The following is a 16,909-nucleotide window of genomic DNA, read 5'->3' on the forward strand; positions in this document are numbered from 1 at the left end:
CAAGCGGGGATAATGGTCCCCACGTTATAGGGTTAGTATTAAATGAAAAAAAAAATATTGTAAAGGATTTAGCCCATTGCCTGGCACCTCGGCAGAACCCCATCCTCATTATTGTTATTAGCAGCCTGGGGGCGGGTCCCTGCAATCCGCCTCCCCAGCGGTTTCCTGTGGGGGAGCAGACGGCCCCTCAGCCCCCCCCCCCCACTTCACCCTCCTCTCCCCTTCCTCTCCCGGCCCTTTTCCTCCCCGCCTCCCCCGCCCCGCCCCGCCCCGCCCCGTCCCTCCTCTTTCCTCGGAGGAAACTTTCCGCCGGCCGATCCATCAGCCGGAGTCCGGCCCGCGCTGCTGCGGCCTGGGAGCCGAGCCGGGCGGACAGGCGGGCGGGCGGCCGGGACCGGACGGGGCGGGAGCGGCCGGGCCCCGGGTGTCTGCGGCCGCCGGACGCGCCGGGGCCGGGCAGCAGGGAAGCGGGGCGCTGACGGTGAGTGAGCCCGGGCCTCGGGGCCGGGGGATCCCCACGGGGCGGGAGGGATGGGAGAGGGAGGCGGCTTCCCTTCCCGGAGCCCGCCCAGGGAGTGGGAAGGCGCCCGCGTCTCCCTCCTCCATCGAGCTTCCCGGACGGCGAAAGCAGGCTTCTTTGGGGGACCCCACCAGGGGGCGGAGCCTCCTGCGGCTCACTCCCCGGTCCCTCAGGTTGCTGGGGCGTCCGCGCCCGGGGGAAGGACCACCCCACCCCCACCCCACCCCGCCAAGCCAGGGCCCAAGTGTGCAAGAAAGTTAGGAAGCCGCTCTCTCCAGGGTGGAACCTGGCTGAGGCTGCCCTTCCAGGGAGCGGAGCTGCCCCGAGGAGGAAGCGGGGACCGGGTCGGCTCTAGAGAAGGCGAAGGATCTGACCTTGCTGATCTCGCAGGCTGACAGGGGAGCTGCGCCCCCAGAGAAGCATGGATGCCCCCCGAAGAGACATGGAGTTGCTCAGCAACAGCCTGGCGGCCTACGCGCACATCCGCGGTGAGGGCAGACCCCGGGACACGGACCCCTCCCTGCCCCATCAGGCTCCCCTCCAGCCTTATCCTCCCCTGACTACAATCCCTGCTTAGCCAGTCACCTACTCCCACCCACCCTCACCCTCACTCCCCCTCACCCTCACTCCCCCGACTGCCCAATGGCGGCTACTCAGGTCCTTCAAATAGGGGGTGCTGTCTTTGCACCCCCAACCAACTTAGAACCTGGAGTCTTTTCGAGATGGGATGACCCCCACGCATCAGGCCCCCTCCATGACTTCTGCCCTCTGACCCCCAGCTAACCCCGAGAGCTTCGGCCTCTACTTCGTGCTGGGCGTCTGCTTTGGGCTGCTCCTTACCCTGTGCCTGCTAGTCATCAGCATCTCCTGCTCACCCCGCCCGCGGCCCCGCGGCCCCGCCCCGCGCCGGGACCCCCGCAGCAGCACCCTGGAGGCCGAAGACGACGAGGACGACGACGACGAGGCGGACACGGTGACACGGCTGGGTCCCGACGACACGCTGCCGGGCCCCGAGCTGTCCGCTGAGCCCGACGGGCCCCTGAGTGTCAACGTCTTCACTTCTGCGGAGGAGCTGGAGCGGGCACAGAGGCTGGAGGAACGGGAACGGATTCTGCGAGAGATCTGGCGCACCGGACAGCCAGACCTGCTGGGCACTGGCACGCTGGGGCCCAGCCCCACGGGCACGGGCACCCTGAGCCGTATGCACTATTACTGACCGGCCCCACTCGCGCTGCAAGGTGCTCAGCGTCCAGGACATGCGTAGAGGCTCGGAGCTGCCCCAGGACCTTTGGACTGCCCCTGCCCACGGTGCTATGGAGGCCCCGCCCCCACGGCTCCCCTGGTGCTATTGGGCCTGGATTCTGGCCCTCTGGGAGACACCCTTCCCTAGTCCATCCAGAAGGCCTTGGGGGTAGGGTAGGACGCAGGGTCCCCATCCCCTCTCTGGGAGACGGTTAAGAGGTGACGTGACCAATGAAAGCTGCATTCTCAGTGACTCAGTCTCTGTTACCTTTGCCTCTTAATAACCCCCAGGCTCTTGCCATGTAGGGGGCCCTAGGGTTGAGACCCATTTACCAGGCTGCCCACCTCCTTCCATGCAACACACACCTCAGCACACATGCTTGCATTCAGTTCACACATAGCAAAAACACACTTCTGCTGCACCCACAGACACATGCACACAATCAACTGCATTCCTTAAAGTGCATTCCTTACCGGGAAACGCCTAGGCACAGGTAGCCCCTGTCCCTACAAATGCCCTGGGTTTACGCATCGTTTCAGTCTCACACAGACACACATACATGCACACAAGGCCTCAGGACCCTGACCTTGACGCTAAGGCGCTATTACCCCCAGTGTAACCAAGTGTGCCTGAGCTGGGCTGTGTGTGGAGTTCGTGTCTGTCACTGCATTCCTATGAGTCCCTCTGAAAGGGCAGTGAGACCAACTGGGAGGGGTTTGGGCTGGAGAGCAAGCTGGCCCGGCCCCTCCCCTGGTGCACAGCTGGATTCCGGAATTCAGCCCGCGGGCAGATCCTCCGAACCCTCCAGGGCCCCTCCAGCCTGCCATTTCTCCAGCGCGGTGGAGTTGGGGGCGGGGTGGGGGGGGGACCTGGCGTCCGAAGGAGACACCCTCCCCTCGCCATCCGGTGGATAAAAATAGCCGTGCGCAGGCCTTGGGAACGGTAATGGGAGCCACATGTTGGCCAGATGTGCCCGCGAGCGACTGCCAGGAATGCTGACGGCGGAGAAGGCGAGTTCCAGCCCCGCCCCGCCGCGCAGGCCCCGCCCCGCCCGGACCAGGAGGCGCGGCGCGCGGACACGGCAGAGTTTACTTTCTGGCTTTTTCCGAAGACGTGTGCAAGGACGTGGGTGGCCGGAGCCTGACTTCGCTCCAGGTCCCGCCGCAGTCCCTCCCAGGCCCACCCTCAGTGCGTCTGCGTCTGCGTCTGCGCATGGACGGAGCCCCGGGTCCTCTGCTTCATCTGAACCTAGTGGGGAGAGGGCGTCAGGGGGAGGCCAGCCCCCCACCCCCGCTCCCGCCCCGCCTGGGACCCGCACCCCACCCCACCCACCTCCAGCAGTAGGCGCTTCTCCTTCTCGCTCTTCAGCTCCTCCCAGATGTCAGTCAGCTTCTTCCTGCGGACGCGGGAGACCCAGGGGAAGGGGTGGGCCGGGCAAGCCTAGAGCCCGCACCCCTCGCCTCCCCGCACCTCTCCCCACTTACTCCAGCTGCACCCCCATCTGCTCCAGCGACCTCCTTAAAGCCTCCACCTCGTCCTTTATCCTCAACATGTCGTCTCTGTCACTTCTGCGGTCTGTGAGATTTGGCGGGGCCGAGGAGGGCAGGGTGGGGGTCGTCCGGGGCTCCGCATTCTTCTGAGCAGGGGTTACCTCTTTGGGGGGCACCCCTTCTTTAGGAGACTCCTCCTCTTTGGGGGTAGTCTCATCCTTTACTGGTGCCTCCTCCAGGAGGGTCGTCGCCTCTTCCTGAGGGTGGGCCTTCCCAAGGGCAGGTGCGGACCCTGACTTGGGGTTGGACTCGGACTGGTGAGCGGAGCTGGCCCTCCTCTCCAGGGGCTGTTTCACCATGTTGAGGGGGTGCTCCTCTGGCACCTCCTCTTGGGATTGAGCCTCACTGGCCTCAAGAGACCTGGCGTTTGGCGGGGTGTCTTCCTCTGGAGAGAAGTGATGGAACTGAGTGTTGTCTCCGGCAGAGGCCTCTTCAGAGAACACAGGCTCCGGCATCAAGACCTTTCCTAGGGTGGGGGCCTCTTCCCCCGGAGGGGCCATCTTTGGACCAGCGGCCTCATCTTCAAGTAGGACTTCTTGGATCCAGGCCTCATGCACAAAAAGGACCCTTTCTGGACTGGGGGCCTTGTCCTCCAGGGTTGGGGTCTCCTCTAGGGTAGGGACCTTCTCTGGAGTTAGGGTTTCCTCTGGAGTGGGGGTCTTATCTGAAGGTGGAGTCTTCTCTGGGTTAGGGAACTTATCTGGAGACAGTGTCTTCTCTGGACTGGGGGTCTTATCTGGAGGTGGGGTCTTCTCTGGTCTGGGGGCCCTATCCAGAGTTGGTGTCTTCTCTGGGCTGGGGGTCTTGTTCAGAGTTGGGGTTTTATTCACACGAGGGGCCTTTGTAAGGCGGCTCTGCTCTTCATCCTGTAGTAATGGGGGTGCGGACTCAGCCAAGGGATGGGTACCTTGATGGTCTGAGTCTGGTTCCCCTCAGCCTGGGATCCTTCACCCTCACATGCCACACCCCTGGGAACCAGACTCCATCCTGGCTCTCCCAGGTCTTAAGCCTCTTACCTGACTGGCTGCAGGGCGTTGCTGGGAAGCCTGCGTCTTGGATCGCTTTCTGCCAGGCTGGAAACTGTTGTTGGAGCCTGTGAGAGCAGACCCTCAGGAATCTAGGCCTACGTGGACCCCAAGCCTCTCCCCATCTCTGTCCCCTTAGCACAACCACCCCAGGGCTCACCCCACTGCAGGGAGGCAATGAGACTTACTGGAGTTTCGGGAGGGGCGCTTCTGATTGTCTCCACTGGGTGTCCAAGATGGCCTGGAACATGTCCCCATCAGACCCGGGGGTGGGGGCAGGGAGCAGCATGTCTTTCATACCCTCCTTCCCCCTACCCCGCTCCTTACTTGGTTTTGCTGGGCTCAGTGGGGGCTGTCACCAGCTTCTTGACTGTAGGGAGGACTGTTTTGGGCATCATCTTTTTGGGTTCCTTAATAGGAGCTAGGAGGGGAGAGGGACATTTGTTCACTCACTCATTCCTTTCATCTAAGAGTCACTGACCCTGTCCTGTGCTGTGCCCAGGGGAGTAGTGACAGGAGATGAATCATATTTGACCGGCTCCTGGGAGCTCTGGGGACACTGACCACAGGAGCACCCCAAAGAGTTGTCGGGGAAGGCTTTGTGGGGAGATAGCTCCAAATCCCGCATTTTTAATCCATGCTTTTCTACAAGTTGTACTCGGCTTAGTGCACACGGCTGGTTCAGACTCTTCTGCTTCCCGGACCATGGCAACAACCACCCCACTTCCAGCCCACACTCCCTCCTCTGTCTTCTCTATCATGTCTGCTCCCTAAGAGACCTCATCCAGTCTTATGAATCTAATTAACATCAATAAGCCAACAACTGCCAGATTTTCATCTCTAGCCTCTTCCTCTTCCCTGGACTCCAGACTCATACCCAATGGCCCTCGCAGTATTTCCACTTAGCATCACACACTTAGCAGAGGTAACCTCTGGCTTCTCAACCTCCTTGTCCTTGGAATCTGCCCCTTTCCCAGTGTTCCCCATCTCACCCACTCACTCAGATGACAAAGTGAGGTGTCCTCCTTGACGCCTTTATTCCTTTATGCCGCACGTACAAACCATCAGTAAGTCCTGTCTGTTCTAAACACATCCTGAATCCAGCCATACATCCTCACCTCCACGACTAAGCTCTCTAGATCAAGTCACACCATCTTCACGGGAAATACTGCAGCAGCCTCCAACCTGGGCATGGGCTATACCCACCCTGCCTACGGTGTGCTTGCCCCACAGCAGCCAGAGAGGGCCCGTGTTCTACTGGAGAAACCGACACAAACAAAAGCAGTAAACTATGGGGACTTCCCTGGTGGTCCAGTGCTTAAGAACCTGCCTTGCAATGCAGGGGACACAGGTTCGATCCCTGGTCGAGGAACTAAGATCCCACATGCTGCAGAGCAACTAAGCCCACACGCCACAACTACTGAGCCTGTGCTCTGGAGCTCGTGTGCTGCAACGAAAGATCTCACATGACAAAAGGAAGATCTCGCATGCTGCAACTAAGACTGGATACAGCCAAACAAATCAATATTTTTTAAAAAGTAAACTATGTAGTGCATTAGATATTTATTGGGCTTCCCAGGTGGCATTAATGGTAAAGAACCCACCTGCCAATGCAGATGAAAGAAACGCAGGTTTGATCCCTGGGTCTGAAAGATCCAATGGAGGAGGGCTCCAGTATCCTTGCCTGGAGAATCCCATGGACAGAGGAGCCTGGTGGGCTATAGCCCATAAGGCTGCAAAGAGTTGGACACAACTGAAGCAACTTAGCACGTACACACAGAGATTTATTAATCATACTGAGGAAGAATAAGTAGGGGGGGTGGATAATTGTAAATGGGGTGATCAGGGAAGGCCACACAGAGAAGGCGACGTCAGGGAGCACCTGAAGGCAGTCGCACAAGTGACATTCGTATCCACAGCTACAGAAACAGCCACCCGGGCACATGCATGCATGCTGAAGCTGACTTACACACACGGTATCACACCCAGATACAAACAGAATCCCCCAATTATGGGTCGCAGTGGGCGAGAGCATGGCTCCTATAGCTGGACAGCAGGCTTGGAATTCCTGCTCTTTTACTTGCCAGATGGATGGGAACCTGGTCGGTAACTTAACCTTTTTGTGCCCCATGTCCTCACCCATAAAACATAGATAACAAGAATACACATCCTGTGAGGTTTGAGTGACTTAACCCGTGTGAGGTGCTTAGTGGCTGGCATATAGTCAGATGCTCAGGAAATGTTCATCTTGACTCCAGCTTCTTGTAGTGTGGCTGGTTAGGTGTTCTGTGGGACCCTCCCACTAGAGAGCAGTTATATCCTGCTTTTGGATACAATTTTAAGGCACCACTGGACATAGGTAGGAGAAATCCACAAAAAAGGGAGGAACTGGGGCCAGAAAGGAAGTGAGAAGGCAGCCCTACTTTGTGGCTACAGAGCCTGGGAACTGTAAGAAGGAGCAGGTGCCCCAGGTATTGCTCCCTTGGCTCATCACAGGCCCGCAGCGCAGTAGCCAGACAGCAGCGAGAACCTAGCACCACTTTCTTCCGGACGACTGAAGTGGTCGCTGGTGGTTGGTGCCCTCTGGCTACTGGCAGGAGTAAAAGCAAGTCCTCTCTGGAAGTTTTTTCCCTACGGGGGCATGCCAGACTCCCACAGATTGGGATCATATACAAAGATCCTAAAACCCACGAGAGGGCAGACCACTGAGGGCAGGAGTCAGCAAACGCAGCACACAGCAGATTCTGAAGTGTCAGAAGGGAACACAGCACAGCTATGCAACATATATCCGAAGAAACAAAGGACGAGCATGCAACACAAGGACCGTCAGGCAGAAACAAGCAGATTTTTCGGGGAGAGGAAAAAAAGAGTTCTGAACTACTAGAGGTGAAAAACAGCATTTGTGAAATAAAATGCAGTGTATAGGTTAAACAGCAGATCAAACCTAGATAAAAACTAGAGAATTAGTAAACTAGAAGTAGAATGAGACAAGGAGTGAAGATTTGAAAACAATATTAAAAGGAATGAGTTAGTATTTGTGAAATAAAATGCAACGTATAGGTTAGACAGCAGATTAAACCTAGATAAAAGCTAGAGAGAGAGTTAGTAAACCGGAAGTAGAATGAGACAAGGAGTGAAAATTTGAAAGCAGTGTTAAAAGGAATGGGTAACAGAAGCAGGGTTTGACTATGGCTGAGTGAGGTAGGTGGTGATGATAAACCCTCTCCCCACACAGCAACTATAAAGCTGGATTAAAAGTGACACACCACCATTTCAGCACTTGGATACTGACCAAAGGGGTAAAATAATCTGAGAAGCATTTGTGCCTGATGGTGTTTTTGCTCCCTTCCTTCCCCCAGTCCCTGCTGCCTTGGTCCTTGTGGCCGTTCTGCAGGGTGGGACAGAGAAAGATCAGCAGCCTCACTGCCATGGTTGAAGAGAACTCAATCAATATGGCAACTTTGGATTTGGCATTGGTTTCACTGCTATGACACCCAAAGCACAGCAACCAAAGAAAAAATGGGTAGTTGTGACTTCATAAAAATTTTAAACTTCTGTGCATCAAAGAACACCATCAAGAAAGTGAAAAGCCAACCCAAAGAATGGAGGGAAATACTTGCAAATCATGTATGATAAGGGACATTTATCTAGAAAATATAAAGAACTCCTACAAGTCGATAGTAAAATGCCAACCCAACTAAAAATTGGGCAAAGGACCAGTTCTTCAAAAAGAAGGTATACATGTAGCCAATAAACAGGAAAAGACACTCAACATCATTAGCTTTCAGAGAAATGCAAAGCAAGACCACAGTGAAATAGCATTTCACACCCACTAGGATGGTTATAATCAAAAGACTGATAATAACAAGTATTGGGATGAATGTGGAGAAACTGGAGCCCTCATACACTATTAGTGGGAATATAAAATGGTGCAGTCACTTTGGAAAACAGCCTGCCAGTTCTTCTCAAAGTTCAACATAGATCGTGTGTGTGTGTGTGTGTGTGTGTGTGTGTGTTAGTTGCTCAGTTGTGTCCAACTCTTTGTGACTCCATGCACTGTAGCCCACCAGGCTCCTCTGTCCATGGAATTCTCCAGGCAAGAATACTGGAGTGGGTTGCCATTCCCTTCTCCAGGGTATCTTTCCCTGGTATATACCCAAGAGAAATGGAAGCATATCCACATAAAATATTGTACACAAAAGTTCATAGCCAGGACTTCCCTGGTGGCACAGTGGATAAGAATCCACCCGCCAGTGCAGGGGGCCCAGGTTTGATCCCTGGTCAGAGAACTAGATCCCACATGCTGCAACTAAAATATCCTGTGTGCTGCAACTAAGACCTTGGGCAGCCAAAAAAATAAATAAATATTAAAAAAAAAAAAGAATATTATTGGGCAATAAAAAGAAATGAAGTACAATACATACTACAAAATGGATGAAACTTGAAAATATTATTATAGGTGAAAGAAGCCCATTAGAAAGATCATATATCATATAATATATGTATATTATCATGCATATGTATCATGTATATATGATAATATATATCATGTATATGAAATGTAGGCAGATCTATCAAGACAAAGGAGATTAGTGGTTGTTTTGGGATGGGGCAGGGAGAATGGGGAAACTGGTGGGATAATGGCTAAGGAGTAGAGCGGTGGAACCTCCCTCGTGGTCCAAGGGTTAAGACTGCACACCCAATGCAAGGAGCCTGGGTTTGATCCCTGGTCACGGAACGAGATCCCACATGCTGCAATTAAGAGTTATGGGTGCAACTAAAGATCTGCATGCCATAACGAAGATTGAAGATCCTGCATCCTACAACCAAGACCCGACACAGTCAAATGTATAAATAACTTCTTTTAAAGTACAGTGGGTGATGAAAATGTTCTAAAATTGACTGTGTGATGTTGCACAACTATGACTATACTAAACACCACTGAATTGTACACTTAAAGGAGTGAATTGTACATGAATATATCTTAGTAAAGCTGTTCACCCCTGTCCCCCCAAAAAGGTGACAGGCTAGATTTGGCCCATAAACCATAATTTGCTAATTCCTGACCTAAACACCCCAATTTAAAGGCAGAGAATGTCAGACTGAATTAAAAAAACAAGATCCAACTATATACTGTGGACAACAGATTCAAAGACACAAATAGGTTGACAATAAAAGATTAGAGAAAGATATATCACACAAATAGTAACCATAATAGTACCAAAATGTTAGTATCAGACAGAACAAACTTTAAGACAAGAAAAATTACTGAAGACAAAGAGGGAGAGGTTATAATGATAAGCAGGTGAATACATCAGGAAGAGATAATAATTACAACTGTATATGTGCCTAAAAACAAACCCTCAAATATATATAACACAAAACACTTACAGAGTTGAAAGGAGAAATAATTAAAAAACAATAGTTGGAGGTTTTGTTCAGGAGAAAGGTTAAGACTTTGAATTCAGACTTGCAAAGTTAAATATACCTGGTAAATTTCAAGAGCAATCACTAAAATAATAAAGTGTGCAAATTTCAAAAAAATGAAAAAAGTGAAATATGAAAAAAAGAAAAGAATCATTGAAAAATATTTTAAAAGAGTTATGATTAATATAGTCTAAACTCATCAATGTATCACCAAAGAAAAAGAATCGCAAACTAGAGTTAAAAAACAAAGGTAATTTCTAGCGCTCTTTTGCAAAACAGCGTGCAAATAGTTAACACTACTGTACACTTAAAAATAGTTAGAATTTTTTTTAAGTATTTGAATATTGTAACAGGAGACAGAATAAGAATATAGTAATAAGAGATTGAATAAGAAAAGAGAGAGGAAAAAATAAACACTATTAGAAATGAAGAAAAGACTGTAACTACAGATGCAGATGAGATAAAAAGATTATGAGAATATTATGAACAACATTATACAAATGATTAGAAAACATTGATTAAATGGATAATTTGAACACATAACTCACTAGAACCAACTCAAGAATTTTCATGAGATTTTTGGTCAGCCATGGTCACCCAGGAAGCAGGAGACAGAAGGCTATCTGTGTAAGTCTCCTAAGGTATGAGGCTTCCTCTCCCTCTGAGTTCCAAGGTGAAGTCCTCTCAAGAGTAGTTGTAAAGGGGTCTTTGTAGATGTAATAAAGTTACGAGGAGGTCATACTAGGTCATACTGGGCCCTAACCCAGTGACTGGTATCCTTATTAGAAGAGGGAAATTTGGACAGAGACACACAGGGCAGAAGACCTTACGAAGACAGAGACAGAGAAGAGAGCGATGCATCTACAAGCCAAAGACTGCCAGAAGCTAAGAAGCAAGGAAAGATTATTCCCCCAGATCCTTCACAGAGAACATGACCGTGTCAACATCCTGATTGTGGATTTCCAACTTCGGAAAATGTGAGCTATTTCTGTTCCTTTAAGCTAGAAGGTGGGGAAGGGAAGAAAAAAAGAAAAAGAAAAAAGAATTTTAGCCAGAATCCAGACTGGCTTATAACTATATAGAAACTGAAGTAGTTTAAAATCTTCCCATAACAGAAGAAAACAGGACCAGATGAATCTATAAGCAAATTTTCTCAGCTTTCAAAGAAAGATGATTCCCATCTTATGTAAGATCTAAAAGATATTTATAGATATTAAAAAAAAAAAAAGTATATTCCTTGGGATTTCCTTTGTGGACAAGTGGTTAAGAATCTGCCTGCTGATGCAAGGGACATGGGTTCAAGTCCTGGCCCGGGAAGATCCCACATCCTGTGGGACAACTAGGCCCGTGTGCCACAACTACTGAGCCTGTGCTCTGCAACAAGAGAAGCCACTGCAATGAGAAGCCCCTACACCACATCTAGAGAGTAACCCCTGCTCGCCACAACTAGAGAAAACCCACACACAGCAACAAAGGGCCCATGTGCTGCAGTGAAGACCCAGTGCAGCCAAAAATACACAAATAATTTGTTTAAAAAAGTATATTCCTTAACTCATTCAGCGGCCAGTATAGTACTGATAATCAGATGAAGACAGTAAAAACAAATGCAAAAATTTGAAGGGGGAAAAAAAACTGAGACGGTATCCCAACAGCATATAAAAAAATAATAAACCATGACCAATATGAATTCATCACTGGAATATAAGGGTGACTTAGTATTAGAAAATCCCTCAAATATCTTTACATTGACAGATTAAAGAAGAAAACCCATATTATCATTTCAAAAGATTCACATAAACAATGAGAAATTTTGACACCCACTTTTGATAAAAATTCCAAGTAAAAGAAATAGAAAGGATCTTCCTTAATCAGACAAAAACATACTTACAAAAGATCTAAGCATCAAATATCATTGTGAAAGGGAAAAAGTTTGAAGCATTTCATTTAAAATCAGCAACACAGTAATGATATTCAGCATTACTATTTCTATTCAATATTGTATTACAATCCTAGCCACTAAAGTAAAATAAGAAAATGAAATTTAAAAGGTTGTAAGAAGTGAAAAGATAGAGCCAAACTGTCATTACTCACAGATGAAATTGACTGTCTTCATAGAAAAGTATTAAGGATTTACAGATAAATTACTAAAATTATCAGCACCATCGCTGGCTATAAAATCAATATACAAAAATCAACATATTTCTATAGCCCAGGAATAAAAGGGATATCTAATTTTCAAAAAAACACAATAAAACTCACATATAGAAATAATATATAGTGCTAGAACAAGTGATAGTGTATATGGAAAAAAGTATAATTGGATCACTCACTAAAATCAATGCTACATAGATAAAAGCACTTAAAATGAAAAGCAACTCTTTACAAGTCTTAAAGAAAATATAAATGACTTTCTGAACTTCAGGCATGAAGGGATTTCTTAAACAAGAAAATCACCTACTAATCATTAAAGATAAGATTGATATGTTTGCATTAAAATTACTCCTAGCAACCTAAATGTCCACTTACAGAGGAATGGATAAGAAGATGTGGTGTATATATACAATGGGATATTACTCAGCCATAAAAAAGAACAAAATAATGCTATTTGAAGCAACATGGATGGACCTAGAGATTGTCATGCTAAGTGAAGACAGAGAAAGACAAATATCATATATCATTCATATGAGGAATCTAATTTTTAAAAATGACGTATAGATAAATAAGCTATAAGCATTTATTATTGAATAGCTATTAGGATTTATTGGGCTCCCTGATAGCTCAGTTGGTAAAGAATCTGCCTGCAATGCAGGAGACTCGGGTTCGATTCTTGGGTGGGGAAGATCTGCTGGGGAAGGAATAGGCTACCCACTCCAGTATTCTTGGGCTTCCCTCGTGGCTCAGCTGGTAAAGAATTTGCCTGCAATGCAGGAGACCTGGGTTCGATTCCTTGGTTGGGAAGATCCCCTGGAGAAGGGAAAGGCTACCCACTCCAGTATTCTGGCCTAGAGAATTCCATGGACTGTATAGTCTATGAAGTCACAAAGAGTCAGACACAACGGAGCAGCTTTCACTTCACTTCAAGGATTTATTATTATTGTAAAATACAGCCAATATTTTACAATAACTTTAAATGGAATATAAGAGGTAAAAATTTTGAATCACTATGTTGTACACCTGAAACTAATACAATATTGTAAATCACCTATACTTCAAAAAAGCTTTTTTGATTTACAACTCCTATTCATTAAAAAAAGAAAATCCATAAACTGAAACTATGTATAACGTGTACATCCCATCATCAGAATATACAAAGAACTCAACAGCTATCACTAACCAGGGAAATACAAACGAAGTCCACAATGAGATGCTGTTTTGTGCCAGATTCACAAAAATAATGAAATCTGATAATAGCAAGCATTTAAGAGGGTTTGGATCGGTATGCTCTCATACACCAATGGTGGAGTTACGCGTACAAGTCCTTTGGAAACCAATGCAACTTTACCTCGTCAAAGTTGGATGTTCACATACCCCACTGTCTAGCAGCGCTGCTCCATATTCCAGAGAAACATCACACCTGCACACCGGGAGACAGCCCATCACAGTTTATGGCAGCACCATTTATGAGAGTGAAAACTATAAACAGTGAAAATGTCCACCAGGAATAGACCAGACACATAAATTGTGGCAATTCCTACAAGGAATAGTAAACAACAGAGAAAAACAAATGAACTACAGGGACCTCCCTAGTGGTCCCGTGGCCAAGACTCCGCGCTCCCAAAGCAGGGGGCCGAGGTTCGATCCTTGGTCAGGGAACTAGATCCCACCTGCCGCAACTAAGAGTTTGCGTGCCGGAACGAAAAGTTCCTGCGTGCCACAATGTAGACTGAAGATCCTGAGTGCCTCAACAAAGACCTGGCGCAGCCAAATAAATAAATAAATATTTAAAAAGAAAAGAAAAATAAACAAACTACATCTACACACAACATGGATGTGAATCTTAGAAACATAATATTGACTGGAAACAAGAAACCCATAAACATATGATACCATTTTTATACAACTCAAAACAAAATTATATTAAATGATACCTTGTTTAGGCACATAACATAAGTGAATACACCTAAAAACTCCAGGGAATTATTCAAAATTCAGGATAGTGGTTAGTGGTTACCTCTGATGTGAGGAGAGGAGAAGAAGGGAAAGAGAAGTACACAAACCACTGGCAATTCTAGTTCTCGGGTTTGGGTGACCGACCACGGGTGTTCGTTGTTAAGTTTTAAAACACATACGTTACATATATTTTTGGATTGTGTGCCTTACATTAAAACATAAAGACACATCCCACAGATACACTGACATATAAATGGAGCTATTCTCTGACTCGCTTGATAGATACGTGAACACAAAGTCTCAAAGACCCAGATATACCGATCCATACATTTCCTCACAAAATGAAACGAATGTAAACACAGTCATTGATGAGAATGATAGCCACATGCTCAAGACAGAGGAACAGGAACTTAGTAACACACACGAAGTGACACAGTCCTAACACTGACCCACCAGACATTCCTACCAGGCCTTTAACCCCTGGGGAGGTACCTCCTAAGCGTGTGCACTGGACCACTGGGAAACTATGGGTGTCTGTGAGCACCTGGACCTCCCAGAGATCACTCCCCATCCCAGGCTTCCCGGGTACCCACCTGATTCCCGAGATACCACTTTCCGTGGGACCAGCTTCTTGATCTACGCAGAAAAAAGTGTCAGAATCGGAAGACGAGCCCTCACACTTCTAGGTCCACTCTCACTTGTGGGTGCCGCCACCCTCAACTTTGTCCAGCGTAGCCTGCCCCTTGCCACCAGAATGCCTGGCTCCGTACTCACTGGGGGTGGTGGGAGCACAAAGTTATCCGGGAAGAGTCCTCTTCTGCCTTGAGACTCTCCTTCCCACCAGCCCTTATCCTCTGTGACCTGAGAGAGCAAGAGGTCGTGGGGAGATGAGCCAGACCCCCAAGCTCCTTCCTTCCCTAAGCCTACCCTTCTCAACATCCCCCATCCCTGTGCCCTCCCATGCCCTGTTCCTTGCACACCTTCCTCAGTACTTTCACTTCATCACCCCTCCGAAGCGCCAACTCGTCTGGGGCCTCAGGATGGTAGTCAAACAGGACCCTGTAAGTCTCAGGGTGGGAGACTGAGGGGAGTTCAGTTCACTGAAGCCAAATCCCCTCCCCAAACAAGTCATAGGCTCCCTCCTCCATCAGCCTACCTGGGCACCCCCTCCCCCAAGTCACAGGGGCTTGGGGAAGAGGATTTTGAGGGGCCCTTTGGCGGGGTGCTCACCTGTCTGCAGGTAGTCTGGAGGGCTGTCATAGGTCACGCTGCTCAGCTAGTGGGGCAGGGGAAGGACCAAGCTGAGCCTCCAATTCCCTAAGAGGAACTCACCACCTCTTTGCCCACGCCACCCAGTTTACCTTGGGAGGCCGCTGGGGACCAAGGCTGATTGAAGGGATGTCTGGATTGCCAAGGCCTGGTGGGGGATAGTGAGGTTAGGGAGGGTGCTAATTCAGTTGAGGTCATGGGAGAGGTCAAAGGGGTGATAGGGCAAGATGTGCAGATCACAAGTTCAGGCCACTGGGGCAGGTCACTGAAGATTGTAGTCTGGTCACAGGGGTTCACAGGGTCACAGGGTCCAGGTCTCACTTGGGGGCCCACTGTCCAGCAACTCCACAAAGTTGGATGGGAAGGCTCCCAGCTGCCCGTTCTTCTTTCCCAGCCACCAGCCGTCCTCAATCTGGGAAGAGGGGAGGACGCAGGGGCATCTGGTTCTGCACCAAGGGTCTCCCTAGGAATCTCAAACCCTGATTCACCCCGATTCTGCCCGATGACACCCCTCCTCCCTTGCTCCCTCATTTTCCCATTTCTGTGCCCCTCATCAATTCCATCACCCACAACCTCACTTCACCCATGTCTCCTCACCCAGAGATTCCATCGTTTCCCCTCAAATCTCTCATTGCCTCATCCCCTCACCTCCTTTATCACTTCCACAATCTCCCCAGCTTGCAGCTTCAGCTCGTCCGTCTGCTCCGGGGTGTAGCTGAAGTTTGCCTTGCACCATCTTCGGGGGCCCAGAGATTTGACTGAGCGACCTGGTGTCGGACGAGAGTGAAGCAGCTTGAGCCTCCCGCTCCTGTCCGCGGAGCTGGGGGAGGGGCGCGTTCGCACCCTTCGTGCGTCCAGGCCCCACCCCAGGGCGGAGCATTGTACCCGAGAACCAATCACGGGCCGCGCCGTGGCCGCGCAGCCCCGCCCAGAGCCGCGCCCTTCAAGGCGAGTGGGGGACGACCTGGGCGCTGGGGCTCCGCGCGCGCGCGCGCGCGCGTCCATCTGCTCCCGCGCTCACCTTGGCGGCGCGCACAGCGCGGTCTCGGCGCCTCCCCCGAGCAGCGGAGAGTCTCCGGGATCTCCTGCGAAAGAGCGCACAGGGAGAGGGGCTCTCAGCTCCCTCGGGAGCGCGCAGAGAACCCCCGCCTGACCTCCGGCTCGACCTCACCTGCACCAGGGACTCGGGGAAGAGGCCACAACGGCCCCCTAGCTCTCCACGCATCCAGCCCCGTGCGGGCCCCTTGCACACCTGCCGAATCACGTCACCAGGCGCCAGGCTCAGCTCGTCCTCCTTATGCGCGCGATATCCGGCCAGGACCAGCACCTCTGCGGGCAGAGGATGGCGCGAGCATGCGGTTCAGAAGAGCCCAGTCGGGGCCGACTGGCCCTGGCGCGAGTCCCGGACCCAGTGTGGACAGCGGGAGAGCGGAGTAATGGTGTAGGCTTTTAATGCTATTTCCAGGCAGAAGAGCCACCCCAAACCCTCTGCACATACCCATGGCTTCCGGGGCTCCTTCTGGAGCCGAGCAGGGAGGATGGCGCGGTAGCGTTAGCAGTCGAGTACTGGGTCCAGATAGGGTGGGACTAGCCGCGAGATTGTGAAGCCAAGGAGGCGGAGACGCAAGCCCATAGGTTGGGCTCCAGGTGCAGGGAGTGGGTGTGGGAGAGGGGGCGGCCCGGATCGGCAAGCTCGGCCCCCAAACTATGGGTAAGGACTCCAGGACCTTTGGCCAGTGCTTGATTCACAGCTCCCCGACAGGCT

At 50.1% G+C, this 16,909-nt stretch overlaps 2 protein-coding genes across 6 annotated transcripts; one reads left to right on the forward strand and one right to left on the reverse strand.

Annotated features, from left to right (window-relative positions):
- Nucleotides 1-284: 284 nt before the first annotated feature.
- Nucleotides 285-2,015, forward strand: EVA1B (eva-1 homolog B). Of its 3 annotated transcripts, none has more exons than XM_081488853.1 (3): nucleotides 285-481; nucleotides 799-1,008; nucleotides 1,300-2,015. In XM_081488853.1, exons 2-3 carry the CDS (start codon nucleotides 942-944, stop codon nucleotides 1,734-1,736), a joined length of 504 nt encoding a protein of 167 aa, XP_081344979.1. In that variant the 5' UTR covers nucleotides 285-481; nucleotides 799-941; the 3' UTR covers nucleotides 1,737-2,015. The 3 variants fall into 3 exon arrangements, with proteins under 3 accessions (XP_081344979.1, XP_081344980.1, XP_081344977.1); XM_081488854.1 differs by having other exon boundaries at nucleotides 829-1,008; XM_081488851.1 differs by having other exon boundaries at nucleotides 911-1,008.
- Nucleotides 2,016-2,833: 818 nt separating this feature from the next.
- On the reverse strand, nucleotides 2,834-16,712 carry SH3D21 (SH3 domain containing 21). 3 transcript variants are annotated; one of them, XM_081488865.1, is made up of 16 exons: nucleotides 16,643-16,712; nucleotides 16,316-16,473; nucleotides 16,166-16,229; nucleotides 15,793-15,911; nucleotides 15,466-15,556; nucleotides 15,237-15,292; nucleotides 15,106-15,151; nucleotides 14,856-14,956; nucleotides 14,650-14,736; nucleotides 14,469-14,511; nucleotides 4,666-4,759; nucleotides 4,527-4,579; nucleotides 4,330-4,406; nucleotides 3,248-4,179; nucleotides 3,096-3,159; nucleotides 2,834-3,011 (listed from the first exon to the last, which is right to left on the reverse strand). In XM_081488865.1, exons 1-16 carry the CDS (start codon nucleotides 16,644-16,646, stop codon nucleotides 2,949-2,951), a joined length of 2,052 nt encoding a protein of 683 aa, XP_081344991.1. In that variant the 5' UTR covers nucleotides 16,647-16,712; the 3' UTR covers nucleotides 2,834-2,948. The 3 variants fall into 3 exon arrangements, with proteins under 3 accessions (XP_081344991.1, XP_081344992.1, XP_081344994.1); XM_081488866.1 differs by lacking the exons at nucleotides 15,466-15,556; nucleotides 16,166-16,229; nucleotides 16,316-16,473; nucleotides 16,643-16,712 and adding an exon at nucleotides 5,943-6,071 and having other exon boundaries at nucleotides 15,793-16,025; XM_081488868.1 differs by lacking the exons at nucleotides 15,466-15,556; nucleotides 16,166-16,229; nucleotides 16,316-16,473; nucleotides 16,643-16,712 and having other exon boundaries at nucleotides 15,793-16,032.
- Between the last annotated feature and the right edge of the window lie 197 nt (nucleotides 16,713-16,909).

The sequence above is a fragment of the Giraffa tippelskirchi genome, chromosome 5, assembly GCF_054371585.1.
Source record: "Giraffa tippelskirchi isolate mGirTip1 chromosome 5, T2T-mGirTip1v1.2.pri, whole genome shotgun sequence".
Classification (NCBI taxonomy): domain Eukaryota; kingdom Metazoa; phylum Chordata; class Mammalia; order Artiodactyla; family Giraffidae; genus Giraffa; species Giraffa tippelskirchi.

Coding starts and splice junctions, on each gene's coding strand:
- EVA1B (XM_081488853.1), top strand. CDS start 942: ATGGATGCCCCCCGAAGAGACATGGAGTTGCTCAGCAACAGCCTGGCG. Junction 1,009..1,299: donor GGCCTACGCGCACATCCGCG/GTGAGGGCAGAC, acceptor TCTGACCCCCAG/CTAACCCCGAGAGCTTCGGC.
- SH3D21 (XM_081488865.1), bottom strand. Junction 16,230..16,315: donor TCCCCGAGTCCCTGGTGCAG/GTGAGGTCGAGC, acceptor GCTCTTTCGCAG/GAGATCCCGGAGACTCTCCG. Junction 4,180..4,329: donor AACGCCCTGCAGCCAGTCAG/GTAAGAGGCTTA, acceptor CCATTACTACAG/GATGAAGAGCAGAGCCGCCT.